Below are 16,665 nucleotides of genomic sequence, written 5' to 3' on the forward strand. Positions count from 1 at the left end.
AGCAACTCAGCTTGTCATCCAGAGAATCCTAAGCTAACACCATTTACTTGAAAGATTACATATTTACTTACTTTATAACCAACACCGATAGAAATTATTATTATCTTAAAAAACACTTTTACAAAATCGTAAAATCTCTAGCCATTTTTTTCTTTATATAAAATTCTACAATATCGCGCACCAGGGTGATGATGCCCCTATCACCAAGGGTTGCAATGCACGATGTATGATGCATGCCCTAAAATGAATTTGTGCATGCCTAATAGTGAAATGCCATAATGCACTCCTACGGGACTGGGCGTAATATTGTATTTCAAAAATACTTGTTCTACTTAGAAAAATAAATAATGTTCGCTTAAGTTTCTCTAGATTCCGAGCATCCGAAAATACTCCTACCACTTTCTTAAGCTTCTTACAACCACAAAACTCAACCATAAAAGCTGACACCCGCTCGACTTCCCAGGCACTAACTTCGGCGCTACTCATAAAGGCGATGCCTGATGCGATGATGAGGCAGTCCATGACACGACTGCAACCACGCTCTACACTAAAACTGACTGCGGTGCCCACCATCGAAATAATAATCAAAGCTCTAAAGGCGGACTGCACTAATCACTTGAAGAAACAGCACGAGTCTATCGCGCTTCGGATCTTCCCATCGGTACAAAGATCATTCTCAGCATAGCACCAAAGACAAGCTTACAAGAAAGGAAAGACTAACTCTCTAACAGTGAAGGCTAAGACACTGGAGTCAATGAAAACAACAAGACAGACTTGATCCTAACTCCGCAATACCAAGAAAAATCTCAACTTAGGTCGAAGGAAATCTAAACCTAAGCTCTGATACCAACTTTGTCAAGACCCACTCCGTGGACCCGTGACCGGCACTAGGGAATGGGTAGGCTTAAGGCCACCGAATCCCGTAGTAAGCCTGACACTCACTAACTCAATCAAATCTCATCTCAAATTAATATTATTAAAGCCATAAATTATCTTAATAGTTACATTCTACATAAATACTTCGGTCTGCCAGAAAAATTAGGCGAGACCCGAAACTCATAAAATTTACAACTGATACATCTACTATTACTACTGCGGAGAATCTAAGATTTACCAATTTACAGACCAAATCAAATACATCACCCGATGATGAAAGAGTCGGGTTACTGAATAAGAGTTGCGGGAAGACTAACAGTCACGCATAGAATTGGGCGACCTCCTAGCTCTGCTCCGGTGCCTCGGTTGGAGCGAGCCGAACAAACGAACAATCGAGACGCTTGATCGCTCGGTCGACTCGCCTCCGGCCACTGGAGTCCGATCGACGATCTGAACACACCATCAGACTCACAACAATGCGCTGATGACGATCCCCACTTCCGATTCTCCAATCTGACACCCGATCATCCGGAGAGATTTTCGAACGATCTCGGCCTTCGATTCACAAACGGAGCCCGATCGCCACGAAACCGGTGTCATTTCGAAGCTTGAGCTGAGGAGAGTCGGGATACGTCCTCCGATCATCCATAGCTCACCAGAGCTCGCCGGAAAAACCCAAAACGCCGGCTGCCTCCACTTCGCCGGAACTCTCTCCTCCGGCCACCAAAACCGACGCCGTCACCGCCAAAAAGAAGCTTTCTTCGAGGGGAGTCGATCGCCACCAAGATCGCTGGAAGGAAAACGGCCGAACGACGCCGGAGCCGCCGCACGTCCGCGATTCTGCCGCCGAGCCATTGTCCGCTAAGGACACCATGGCCTCTCTCTCTCTCCTGGCTCGACTGCTCTCTCTCTCTTCCTCTCTTCTTCCCTGATTCCATTCCTTCTTTCTTTCTTCTTTCAATATCGACATTTGACCCTTGAACTTTTTCTTATTACAATTTAGTCCCTGAACTTTCTTAATTACTTACAATCTCATCCTGCAGAATTTCAATTTAACCCCTAAACTTTCTTTTAGCCTTTCAATTAAGCCCCTAAATAATTAATTTGGGCCAAATTAGAATTATGAAAAATACACAATTACAAAAATACCCCTGACCGACATATTTATTTACAAAAATACCAAACTCAGAAATTTCCATTAAAACCCCATATTAATGAAATTATACTTGTAATCCTCATCCAAAAATAAATTTCCAATTTTGTCCTAACACAAAATTAATTTAAATAATAAATTTCCAAGTTAAAATTTAATACTACTAATCAATTATAATACCAATTTTCCCCAAAATTCTTTTATAAACATCCTTTACAATTTCTACCATAATTTTACCAATATATAACATCCTTTACAATTTCTACCATAATTTTACCAATATATAATTTTATTTATACATATACATATACATTGGAGAAAAATTAGAATAACCAAAAATATATTCTACCCTTCAAATAATTTACTTAATTAATTCTTAAAATTTCAACTAATTGGGTATAGAAAAATAATTCATTTATTTGTCTAACATTAAAATTCAAAATTTGTATTTAAATCATTCTAATTAAACCGAATAAAAATAAAGCTAAAATTAACTTAAATAAAAACTCATTACTAAATATATAAAAATTCCGGGTATTACAGTTTTAATCTTTGAGGAGTATGATTAGATTAGGTTTCTTTTATTAATATGCACAACAATAGGGATTTGAATATGATATTAAGAACTAGGTTTTTTTAGATCTGATTCTTTTGTCAATTAGGGTTTTATATTTTTTTAAGAACATGTTATAGAGTTAATATTTAAATCTATTTGTTAATATAATTAAGTATCTAAGCCTAATAAAACATGGTTCTTTTGTTTTTATAATCTTTTGTTAGTTTATAAGATTTTAGAATTTTAGTAATTTAGGGGCTTTTTAGCTTTTATAACTTTTATTTTATTGTTTTCTATCTATTTTTATCTCATTCTAATTCATTTTTAACACCCGTGCATGTGAAAATCAGCTTTGGAGTGTGGATTGTACTGGGGAGTGAAGGAAAACAACAAAAACCTACCTTGAGACTCCAAAGCCGATCCATTGACCAAGTTGGACACTATTTTTTTTTGTACTTTTAGCATATTTCGATGTATTCTCTGCCTTTATATAGTTTTAGGTCTTTCTAGTTTTCCAATCGTAGTCGGATTGTTATAGTTAGGGTTTTCCTTTCAGCTCTATTTTCTTTTATGTTTATTATATGTTAACCCAATACGTGATTATGTGACTGACTAATAAAAATAGGCCACATAGACTTAGGGCTAAAAACTGATCTAACATGAATTTGATAGTCTAATAGGCTAATTCACCTTAATTGGGGCTAAACCCTAAATGCAATTAGACTAGCATGCTTTGTCATATTTAGTTAAGGTTTGAACTACGTTAAGATTGAGATCACAATGAATGGGCCTTCTCATAATAAGTAGTCCATTAGGCTTAAAGGCTAGAATCTAAAGAGTATAACACGTAATTGGGCTAGAATAAGCGGGCATTATACATAATTGGTTAGTAAACTAAATTAATAACTTACATATGGGATGGACTTGAATAAAATGGACTAAGCTTAGGTGCATTATGTGGTGTTTTCATGTCTGTGTATAAAATGCTTGCATTTATAGAGATTATTTTGTTAAATCATAAATTTAAAGACTAATATACACAAATAAGGAAGTTGACTTCTGATCCATCTCTACACTCTGTGGTGTAAGCTTTCTTATGGAATCCGAGAAACGCCACTCATTAGTAAAAGTGTCTCGATGATTACTAAGGTGGCGATTCCCATCTCTGCGCTAATCTTACTGGTTAGTTAGCATGTTCCTGATTAGGTTGAAAAGCCTTACACTGTCGTAGTCGTTAAAGACACTTGGGTGCAATGCTCTAAACCACTGCTCACAATGGCAACTCCACTGGGGATAAGAGAAGTTGATTCCAATATATGTTTTTAAAATAGATTATTCTTGCATCACTACACTTTCACACACTATACACATTGGTCTCTATAGCCCTGATTGCATCGACTAACAATTCTTTGGTTCCACTCGAATCCTAGAATTGTGACACTGGCTACCATCACTGACAAGTAATGAGTGAATTTCCTTCGGCCAAGGAAGACCATCATGGACCCTTAAGTAGGGAGATGAGCCAAGGAAGACCGTTCTTTTCTTATCAGAGCCTTTTATCCTTACCCAAGACTCAGCTCAGCAAAAAGAAGTCGGTAATGGCTATCCACATTTGATATAATTTCAGGGATGAGAATGAGGTTCAGGACGTTAAGGCAAGGACATGTAGGTAGACAACGATGCTAAGACGGAGCTACTGGGTAAGGGTAAGAAAGCCCGGATACAAGAGCCGAGTAAGAGAAGCGAACAACTGAAGGCAGGGATACTGTATTGCTAGAACAGTGGAGGAAGGAGAAAAAGATAGCTTATGTCTAGGAGCTATTGATGCATTCATCATACCATAGAAAGGCTTTGATCCAGGCCTTATCTAGTACAAGTGGCAATACAACAACTACCCTTAAGAAAATGATCAAAATGGTAACTGACAAGACCCGGGATGATCATCACTTAAGGGAAGAGACCACAACAAGGCCCTTTATATAGCAGCAGAGGTGAAAGGGAAGAGAACCCCGTGTGTGATGGTCGATAACGGGTCAACTATTAATGTATGTCCATCTCGCATACTCTCTAAACTAGGATGATTGCAAAGGACCTAAAACCATCAGGCATGGTCATAAAGGCCTATGACCAAACTAAAGGGATGTAGAAGGGACATTTTCAACACAAGTGAAGACAAGTCTAATTGAATCCTAGGCAGAGTTTACTATCCTAGACATCCTAGTAACTTTTGCATTGTTATTAGGAAGGTCATGGTTCCATGCCCTAGGAGGAGTCCTTTCTATGGTGCATCAAAAGGTGAAATTCCCTCATGAAAGTGAGATTGTCACTATTCACGTCGAAGGTGGTAAAGTCATCTCAACAATCCAGGAAGCTCTCAAAGAGGTGGATGCCCTATTGGATTCCAAGTGGTTATTTTCTACAAGGACTACATGGATCCTAAAGTAGCCAGCATGTTCAAGAAAATGAACTTCATTCCTGGAATAGGGCTGGAAAAGAATCAGCAGGGTGTTGTGGAGCTGCCAGACTTTAAAGGTCAGGAGACTTGGCGAGGATTGGGGTATTCTGAGGAGGAAGACGAGGGTAAGCCAAGGCAAGACTCTAAAAAATGTGTTTGTCCAAGAGTTCAAGCCCTATTCTAGGGAGCCTGGACTTGCTCGTGTAGCTGGGATCGAGGTACTAGAGTTTGAGACTTTCAAGAACCTTATTGTTGACAGGATGATTGAACTGAGTATTAAAGAAGTCCGTGAGAAGGTCACCACTAAGATGGAAGAGTTGAAGCGGGAAGAGCTTGCCACTCAATAAAAAAGAATCAGCTAAGAGGAGCTAGCTACTCTAATTAAAAATAATATCATTGATGTATTCTATGACGATGATGTAATAACTTTCGATATTTATGAGGATGATGTTTCTTTTCTTTTTAAGATCAATGATATAAATGACTTTGGTTACATGTGTGATGTTTACTATTGTATTTATAGAAAATAGCTCGTTAAATAATAAAATGAAAGACAAAAATACATAAATAGCAAAGTTGGCTTCTGGATCCATCTCTAGATTTATGGCGTAAGCTTCCTTATGGAATAGAGAAACATCACTCATTAGTAAATGTCCCGATGAATTACTCGGGTGGCCACTCCTATCTCCATACTGTTCCTTGTGATTAGTTAGCATGTTCCTAATTAGGTTGAAAAGCCCTACAGAGTAGCTGCTAAAAACACTTGGGTGCACACCCGAAACCGTCGCCCATGGAGCTAATCAAGAAAGTTCAACCTAGTAAGCTTATTAGTGTCAAGGATACTGCACAAAGATAGATTTCTTCCCATCCTTTCTTGTAACCTTCCAATAGAAAAGACAAATGAATATAAGTTAATTTATATGGGTAATTAATAAAGGTCTTGTAACCAGTTATTTAGCTCCTACTATTTTCGGTCCAAATTAATAGCCCTTACTATTAATTCGGGATGGTAACCATTGAGCTATCCTAGTGGGCTAGAATTTCATCTATTTTAATTTGACCTTGAGTTTGCTCAATAAACTATATTAAAATAAATTAGATAGACAATTATTTATCAATTGTATCTCTATACAACTTGTAGATCAATTAGGCAACAATGGCATTTGTCTAAACATATTTTATAACATTCTAAATGTCATATATGTTTCGCCTAATTTATGTCTCTATCTTCATATAATCAAGGCTTCGCACATTTGAATTATATAAGATAGTTAAGTAAGACCCATCAATTAAAATAGAGAACATACTCAGATAATAGGTAACCTTGAGTTTGCCCAACAAATTGACTTATGAACAAGACTCTTGTTCCTATTTTAATTATGGAAGGCAACTTAATCATGTTCTTAAGATGTGACTTAATATTGAACGAGGGATTTATTATTAACCGATGATTAAAGTCTAATGCATTGGCATGAACATGCAAATATCAAATATAACGGGTTCATGCTTTGACATGATCATACATATATTATACATCACATACATAATATAAGTTAAACATGCCAAACTAATATGGATGATTGTAAGACAGCTAGAATGCGTCTTAAAACAAGGAGTCACATGCCAACTTAGATAAGGTAAGCCTTATCCTTATCTAGAAAACCCTACAAACAAGGAAACCTCTTATTTAACAAGATCTAAAGATATAGCAAGGCTAATTAATCACATTAATTTCAAAATTAATTGAGTTCATCAAGATCCATCATCAGGAGAATCAAATTTTCTATTAAACAATTCAAGATAATCAAGATTCACATGGCAAATATAAAGAAACAAGGCAACTACGCAAGGAACATGATCAAGGCTTAAGTCAACCTTCAAGATTGCTTCAAGAACTCATCTTATGCATGCCCTACAATTGATTTTCTTCCTCAAAAGTCTTGCCATTAGACCAAGAACACATACATATGTCAAATTCCACAAGAAACCTATATATGCGCATAACTCATCAAATCAACACTTGATTTGTATGTTGTGTGCATATATGGTGTTCATGAAGATCAACCCTTAAATTTTTAAAAATCTAAAAGTTTATTATTCATCTTCTAAATCAAATTCATCGTTTCCAAAAGTCAAATTAAATCAAAACCCATAGTCACATGTACATACAAAATCCTTAGGATGTGTAGTATGTGCATAGTTTTGCTTTAATCATCAAGAACCTAGTTCCAAATTATATTGAACGAACTTTGAACATCAAATATTTAAGAAAATTTGTTCTAACAACTCCCCATGGATTTATTTCAATTAATTTGCCCATTCAAATTTGATTAGAGATTGGATGTTGATGATCACATCAATGGTGTCTATGCGGATAGATTGGGCTCCCAATACCTAAACAATAATCAAACGAGATTAGAAAATCTACAAACTTCCAAATCATAATTTCTATCCCTTAGGATTCATAAGCAATAAGAATAATCTAAAAATTTGACCTATAGGTATGGCCACCAATGAAATGTCTAAAATAGCCTAGAAATTGTAAATTTGCATGTTTTTTTATTAATTAACAATTATGCAACTATTATAACTAAATTAATCAATGAAGGCTCTGATGCCGCTATCGAAAATTGAAATATAAACATCAAGAAAGACACAACAGAAGTAAAACAAAAATATTTCAATTTCCACTAAGGATCTCATTGATGTGAACTAGTCACAACACATAAAACAAGTAAAAGATGGAAAAGGCTTAAAAAGGGAGTTTCAGCCAATCCAAGGAATGCTTCTTACTTTGTTGATTCTTGATTCTTTAAAGATAATTGATACACTTTAAAGCTACTCAGATGAAGTAAAGATCCATTATATAACTTTTAAGAGATTGAGAAGAAATATAGGAGATTGAATGCTAGTTCCAAACAAGAGGGATGAATCAATTAATCTTATTGATTGATTTACCTAGGGTATTCTTCACTAGGATAACGTGTTTCTCATCAAAATCCATGCTGCCACATTCATCTCTTTCTATATATATGGCCTTTTGAATCAAAGTCCTTAAAGGTCTAGAATTTTCATAAAACTCTAGCTTACATTAAGTTGGATTTTTATTTTCCTAATTAAACTTTGATTAATTAAGATTAGATCCATGGATAATAAACCCATATAGGCCGAATATTATAGGCCCATTAGCTCTTATTTAATTAACTCTTAATTAAGCCTAGTAAATATGAGCTTAAGCCTAATGCTTAAAGCCTATTTGTGTGTGACCTAAAAGGTTTATAACATATTGAATGAATATGGATTATGAATTAAACTCCTTTTTTATCAAATGAATTAAAATTCTTTAATTCAACATTAATTATCTGATTAACTTAATCCATATTCATAGATCAAGATTAGCATCCAGCAATGCATCATGGCCACCTAAATGTGTAGACTAAAGTGCTTTAATCAACCTTTGTAATGAACAATCTTACAATGTAATTCGATCCTTTTATCATACTTTTGTCTTAATTAATTCATAGAGTTTGGATACAAGTATCAACTCTATAGCTAAACCAATCAAATTTGCTCTTGATAATTGCACATAACATTTTGAATAAGATCTATGAAATATTTTTCATAATATTCATTCATACAACATTGGCTAAGGAATTCTATATTAAAGCATATCAAGAATCATTAGGATAAGGTCCTATGACATATTACCTTGAGCAATGAGTTCTTTATTGATAACTTATTATCTTCAAATGACCTTACTATACCCAATGACTATCCCTTGAGCGCTTCATGGATAGAACATAAGATAGTATCAAAGTATAGTAATTCTCATATAAGATAATATAATGTTATCTCAAGTCTAAGGATCACGTCTTACATGATTATCACAAGAGTATTGTCCATAGACACTTAGGTTAAATTCCATATGAGTACAGTAGGGTCATGTTCAATAAACTTGTTCTTATAACAAGTAGCCATATGATTATCTCAGAATCCTTAATCCTCAACCTTATGAGATAGATTGCTTACTTCATAAGTAAGCGATAACACATTATGGTAGTCTCAAGCGTTTGATCAATATCCAATAATCAATATTTAATTCTTGATTAAATATCAACTATGAATAAATTTTAGGAATGTATATGTAATGAGAATCTTATCATTATAAACTCGCTTTATAATTCATCTTACTTTGTGTTCATATTTCATGGTGTTTATCTCTAATGGTCTAGATTATTCCTTGATAATACTACGACTACTCGTACCATTAAGAGTCGAACAATGTCTTTAGTATAATTGTATGCCATCAATTATAATATATAAATTAACATAGATCAATTGACAACTCCTTGTCTTTAGGGTATACTCTAACAGTTAGATTTGTTAAATTGGCAGATATACATGGCCAAAGTGATGTCAAGAATAAAAGATAAAGGATTGCATTCTAATTCTTCTAAAATACTTCCAAAGTAAGTTGAACTCTTACATAAATACAACCTAAAATAGTGGTAAAGTTTTAATTTCATGAGGAAGTTAATGGGTCATACGATCTTGCTAGGCTACCACAGTTTTATAGGATTTTTGTTTGCTTTAAAGAAATGGTTATAAGTTTTCATGCAGGTTGTAAACCATTCATTGGTCTTGATGGGACCAATTTAAGAGGTCTATATGGAGGCATATTGCTAGCAATTGTCTCTCTTGATGGAAATAAAGAAATTTTTCCAGTTGCTATAGGAATTGTGGAGATTTAGTGCTTAGATAGCTGGCTTTTTTCTTGTAAAATCTGTATTATTGTATTAGAGGGGGCACATATGAACTTCATTTAACCATTAGATCTCATAGACAAAAGGTGAAATATCTCTTTCTTATTGAATTATACAATAGTTATGTAAAATGTATAATGAACTTTAATTTTGACTCTAAAATTTGCAAGGATTGATAGATATTATTAGAAGTGTGTTTCCTAATGCTTGTTATTAATTTAATGGAAGACATCTATGCTAGAATTTTAGGAAGAGATTCCTAGGGTTGGACTTGCATGTTGGTTTCTAGGCTACTGCTAAGACCACTAACAGTAAAGAATTTTGGTTCATAATGAATACAATGAAAGAAATAGGTAATGGAGAACCATATCAATGGCTACTTAATATACCCTTGTCATAATGGACAAGCAATGGATTCTGGCTTGAAGAAAAGAAATAAATATTTGACCAATAATATGATAGAATGCTTTAATAATTAGATTCTTAAGGTGAGATCTAAGCCTATTGTACAACTTATTGATGTTGTAAGGCAAAAATTAATGATCAGATTACATAATAGGTAAGGAAATTTAACTCATATTTTTTGGTCTTAACTATTATATGTTATATGGTGAGATTACATGAGTTATTTGTGCATGCAAATTTGCAAAGGATTGCACATTGGAAGGAAAGGTGACACCAGCCATTAAGAACTACCTCAACAAAATTACTAAAAGAACAAGGAGTTGTGAGGTGTTATTAGAGAGGAATGATTTATTTAAGTTCAAAGAAGTTGAACATTCATCTGCATTAGATTTGGTGAAAATGGAATGTAGCTATGGATGGTGGAATCTAAGTGGTCTTCCTAGTAGGCATGCAATTGCTTGCATTGGGCATAAAAGAACAAACCTTAAAGACTGTTGTCATCAATACTATAACATTGAGTCTTACTTGAAAGCTAATCATAAAGCTATAAGACCTATCCCTGATATGGACTTGGATGCCACAAAACCTTCTAAGATCATTTTACCTCCTCCATTGAAAAGATTACCTGGAAGACCTAAGAAGAATAGAATGAGAGAAGAAGGAGAACCATAATTGAAAAAGAAAGAGGTCTTCAACTGTTAAATGTGTAGTTTGCAAGTAATTTGGTCATAACAAACATACATGTGGCAAAGCCCCTGTTAAAGGTACAAAAAATGCAAGATCATCTTCTAGTCAGGTATTAGCAAAACCTGTTGCCATTTTATTAATTTTTATTGGTTGCTTTTTCTATATTAATCTTCACTTCTTCAATGCAGGTTCAATGGAATCTGCCCCATCTATCCCATATAGTTCACAAGCTGCTTAAGAAGTTGCCCCAATTAAAGCAATTGTGATTTTTATTTTGGCTTGAGTGACTAAATTGATGTATTAATATTATATTAGCAAGCCAATTGAAAATATACTTTTTAGCTATATACATTTAGTTAAGGTGGCGTTATGTGCCTCTTTTTAGTATTTTATGTAGTGCATATTAATAGTCAATTTTTTATAGTACATTACATTATTTGATATGCAATGTCATTTCATTCGCTTGCAACTGTCATTGTAAGATTCAATTAATTCCATTAGCTTGCAAATGTGTATTTTTGTATTAGCAATCTAATTAATTTATCATTAGATTCAATTATTATTTTATTAATAATGGCTTTAATTAGTAAATCACAATAAGAAAGAAATTAATAGTACAAGCGTGATTGCAAAATTACATGACATTCATGAAAAGGTTACAAGCTCTAAAAAATTCTAAGATTCCATTATATTCTAACCCCTAACACTATATACAACAACAAACATCAAAAGGTTGCAAGCTACAAAAACTACTAAAAATGCTCTAACAAATCTCATTCTCAATAGCCATTAACTTCCTAATCTCTTCCTTCATTTTCATTAATTGAATAGAATCTCCATGCCCATGAAAATTATCGAGAATTTCTACATTTCTTGTTCTAAGGACTTCCTCTCTTTTTCCATTAATACAGACTAATCAACCCAAAAATGTACCACAAACATTATCAACACAAGTAATACAATCTATTTCTGTTGTTAGAGGACTCAAAAATTTGCTCTTTTACTGCACCCACATAGCATATCCTTGAATCTGCCTCCTTAGGTCTCAGTTTCTATTGAAGCACTTGAGCTTGCAACCATATTCTAAGAGATTTGAAGAAGAATAAGAAAATTTAGATGGAAAAGAAAAAAAAGGTGTTGCACTTTTTGCCTTAATTTAAGAGAAGAATGTCTGTATTTTATTTTAAAATGAATTTCAATTTACTATAGATTTATTTAAAGGTAAAATATCTTTTAAATGAATAAAAGATGATTTGCCTAATTCAAAATTCATTAAATTAAGAAAAAAAATTATTATGATAGACCACATATAGAAAAAAGAAATGAAAGTCAATATTTTTAAAAATTAGAGCAATGAAGGTTATACTAAATATCAAGGGGTATTTATAATTGGCCCGACCCGAAAACCACCTCGCCTACCGTGTTGTACGGCTTAAGGTAACGCCTAGCGCGTGTAGGGGCTTTTGTCTAGATTTAAATTATATTTAAGAAAAAGAAGATTAATTACAAAAGCTCCATTATCCCTCCAGTCCAACAAACTATTTGTCGTGTGGAAGAAGACCTTCTCTACAAAGTCTTCCTGTTCCTCCTAAAAACTCTCTTCCCTTCTCAAACCCTAACAGCAGACACCCAATGGGCGATGCTATTCTCTCGGATCACCCACCACTGGATTCTTCTAACTATTCTACCGATGATTTTGATTCCCTTGCTATCCCTCCCCTCGATCCTATGTTCCTCTCTGAGCAATCATCAGGAGAAAATTACAATTTGGTCTCGGATCTGCAGTTTTCTCTCGATGATAATTATGATTTTGACATCACTTTTGATGATCTCGTAGACTTCAATTTACCCTCCGATAACGACCACGACCACGGCCACGACCGCTTCTCTATAGACCCTAAGTCTGCTTCTCCGGAGTTGGGAATTTCTGGCGATCATCATGTTGCTACGTATCTGAATTCCTCCCCTTCGGCTTCCAATTCTACTACGACTTGTAGTTCAGGTGATCAATTGAATGTTTCCTCTCCGGTGTCCTCTCAAGGCTCTGGAAATGGCGGATCGGGTGTTTCTGATTCGGTTAATTTCGTGGTTGACCAGAAGGTTAAACTTGAAGAAGAAGGAAGTAATAGTAAAAATAAAAACGGCAGCCTTTCAAAGAGGAAAAAAGAGAATGGCAGCGAAGATACCAGAAATCAAAAATACCGGAGGTCTGAGAATTCAAATGCTAATACGCAGTGCGTGAGCGATGAGGATGAGAAAAGGAAAGCAAGGTTAATGAGAAATAGAGAGAGCGCGCAGTTGTCTAGACAGCGAAAGAAACATTATGTGGAAGAGCTGGAAGATAAGGTAAAGACAATGCATTCGACTATTGCTGATTTGAATTCGAAAATTTCGTTCTTTATGGCCGAAAATGCGACTTTGAGGCAGCAGTTGAGTGGCGGAAATGGTATGCGCCCACCTCCTATGTATGCGCCTATGCCATACCCATGGGTGCCTTGTGCTCCTTATGTTGTTAAGGCGCAAGGGTCTCAAGTGCCATTGGTTCCAATTCCTAGATTGAAGTCACAGCAGCCTGTGTCAGCTGCCAAATCTAAAAAGTCCGACCCTAAGAAAGCTGAGGGTAAGACTAAGAAGGTTGCCAGTGTTAGTTTTTTGGGTTTGTTATTTTTTGTTTTGCTGTTTGGTGGTTTGGTGCCTATTGTGAATGTTAAGTTCGGAGGAGTTGGGGAGAATGGTGCTAATGGTTTTGTTAGTGACAAGTTTTATAATCGGCACAGAGGCAGGGTTTTGAGAGTTGATGGACATTCAAATGGGTCCCATGAGAATGTTGATGTTGGGTTCTCCACTGGAGATTTCGACAGTGGTTTTAGAATTCAATGTGGGAGAGGTAGGAATGGATGTTTAGCTGAGAAGAAAGGACGACTGGAACATTTACCAGAGGCAGATGAACTGGTTCGTCGTGGTAATAATAGTAAGCCCCTTGCAGCATCTTTATATGTGCCAAGGAATGATAAGCTTGTCAAGATTGATGGTAACTTGATAATCCATTCTGTTCTGGCCAGTGAGAGGGCTATGTCCTCTAATGAGAATCCTGAAGCAAACAAAAGTAAGAAGACAGGTTTGGCCATCCCTAGGGATTTGTCTCCATCACCAACTATCCCTGGGCGGTATTCTCACTTATATGGACATCATAATGAAAGGCAGAAGGCCCTTACTTCTGGGTCTTCTGATACTTTGAACGACCATAAGAAGTCAGCTGCAGCTGATGGTAAACTGCAACAGTGGTTTCATGAAGGTCTCGCTGGTAATTTATTTTGTTTCTCTCTTCACTTTATACATCTCATTACTTGATCAAGATTTGATCTATTTTCACAGTGGCTGTGGCAGTAGATATGGGTGCAAATTTGGGTTGGTTACTTTTTAAGTCAAGTCTGGTTATTTAACTAATGATTTTAATTAATTCGATATTTCAGTTTAAAGTAGTATTTTGTGCACTATAGACTAATATGCACTTTTAGCTTAATAGTGATAATTAGATGATTAATCAGTTTATATGGAAGCTGGCCTGTAAGCTAATGAATGAGTTAGCTCACAAGCAAGGCTCACTTGTGTCTTACCTAGATCAAAATTGGCTTGGTTATTAATTATTCTAACCTTGTGTTGTTGGCCTTAGCAAGCAAATTTTTCTCAAGCATTCGTAGATGGTAATTTAAGTAGCTCGCAATTAGTGTAGTTCATTTGTTCCTCTGATTTTACAAGTCTTTGGGACTTGAAGAAATGTGAGATAAGTGAATTCCTCATTATGTGGTAATTTTGTGGATGTTAAATGCTATTGTATGGGTTACTTTTTTACCGACATGGACATAGAAATTTTGAAAATTAAAGTTCAAGCGAAGATTGCTGCAAGACGGGCTTTTTGTTATTATGAATATTGATATATGTTAAGTGGAAGTGCTGTAATATATTTGCCTGTTATCTTTGTTACCTGTACTTCTTTTCTTGCTTTGAAGAATACATCATGACATTATTGCTGCTTTTATGCTGCCATTTATTTATCCCTGTTTGGGTTATCTTCAATTAATTTTTCATCCTTCAGTACTAACCTTAAAGGTATCACTGTCTTAGATCTGCTCCAGTATTACTATTAGAATCTGATTTGGAATAGAATGCACATGCTGACTCCCATGATATGTTAGTTTTATTAAGTTACATTAGAAGTAGTTTGGTCTCATTGCTAATGGGTTACATATAACTAAAAGAAAATCTGGACGCGATTAATCTAATAACAGCAAAATAATGACTGGAAAACTTTTTTTAATTACTGTATACCATCAACAAGTTCAGATAAATGATCTGTGTTCACTTTTGTGTGTGCTAGAAAATAACGATGGGACTTTTTTGTTGTACTTCACACTGTTGAGAAAGGTGTGATTGGTTCATTCTAGGATTTGCAATTGGAAAAGACAAGTTTGGCATGTGAAAACAGATTGTGCTTCTGTTAGATCCATTTGCCAATTGGTTCCTAGAACATTTTTCAAGTAATCTAACTCATAAATATCTTTTCTATGATCCATCTATTTAACCATCGCCAACTCCTTGTTTGTGTACTGCACTGAACTTTGACTAGTTAAAGGGGGTGGATATGAACATCTTGTATGATTTAACCTCACGATAGTTTAAAGATGCCAATGGAGGTGAGTTGTTTGATACAGGTAAATGAAAGACATTATACAAAGGTTTTGCTGAAGTACGGCAAATGAGAAAAACAAACAGGAAATTATTTGGTTGAATTGACAGTTGTATTGCCCTCTCGTTTTTGTTCTTATATCTAGCATTTTTTACTAATGACTTATGGGTTATTGTTTATTTGTTTTGCCAGGGCCACTGTTGAGTTCTGGCATGTGCAGTGAAGTGTTTCAGTTTGATGCCTTGCCAACTCCAGGAGCTATTATTCCTGCTTCCTCAGTTTCTAATATTACAGCAGAGGGCCAGCAGAATGCTACTAACCACAAGAAAGGGAAAAATAGAAGGATTCTCCATGGTCTTCCAATTCCCCTGACAGGATCTGACCTCAATATTACTGGAGAACATGTTGGAAATTCTCAGAAAGAGAACTTTCAAGGTAATAAATCAGTCTCTCCAATGGTAGTCTCTGTGCTTGTTGACCCCAGAGAAGCTGGCGACATTGAGGTTGATGGCGTGATTGCACCAAAGTCAATTTCTCGGATTTTTGTAGTCGTGCTTTTAGACAGTGTGAAATATGTTACTTATTCGTGCGTGCTTCCACGCTCTGGCCCTCAGTTAGTGACAACATGAGAGTATAGACAGCAGTTGGAGTTGTGGATTATAAACTCAACTCCGCCGCCAGTTTTGTATATAACAGGTAACAAAATAGCAGCTCCGTCAGCAATTTAACCTCCTAATTACGCATACGACTCAAAAGTTGTACTCTAGAACATTTAACAAGATCTTATGTTTAATGTATCTTCGGATTCCAGAACATTATTCTGTTATTCCTCCAGCTGGTGTGTGATTGACATGATAAATTGTTTTACTGAGGGTTTATTTGGAGCATAAACCAGCTTTTTATTCGAAAGCCATTTTTTGAATCCTTAAAAAGTTAAAAAAAATGAAAAAAGTGTGGGAAAAGCAGAGACTGGAAGGACATAGGTTGTCTCAGCTCTATAGACTAAGCAATTAGCCAGCATAGAACTAGAGGGAATCCACGTAGTAATGGGGTGGGTGTCAAATGGCGAGTTAGTTTTTCTCC

At 35.3% G+C, this 16,665-nt stretch overlaps 1 protein-coding gene across 1 annotated transcript; it reads left to right on the forward strand.

Annotated features, from left to right (window-relative positions):
* Positions 1-12,399: 12,399 nt before the first annotated feature.
* LOC8277877 (bZIP transcription factor 17) lies at positions 12,400-16,395 on the forward strand. Its single transcript, XM_002526154.4, has 2 exons — positions 12,400-14,199; positions 15,775-16,395. The coding sequence occupies exons 1-2, from the start codon at positions 12,528-12,530 to the stop codon at positions 16,209-16,211; spliced, it is 2,109 nt and encodes a 702-aa protein (XP_002526200.2). The 5' UTR covers positions 12,400-12,527; the 3' UTR covers positions 16,212-16,395.
* The last annotated feature ends 270 nt before the right edge of the window (positions 16,396-16,665 follow it).

The sequence above is a fragment of the Ricinus communis genome, chromosome 10 (genome assembly GCF_019578655.1).
Source record: "Ricinus communis isolate WT05 ecotype wild-type chromosome 10, ASM1957865v1, whole genome shotgun sequence".
Lineage (NCBI taxonomy): Eukaryota > Viridiplantae > Streptophyta > Magnoliopsida > Malpighiales > Euphorbiaceae > Ricinus > Ricinus communis.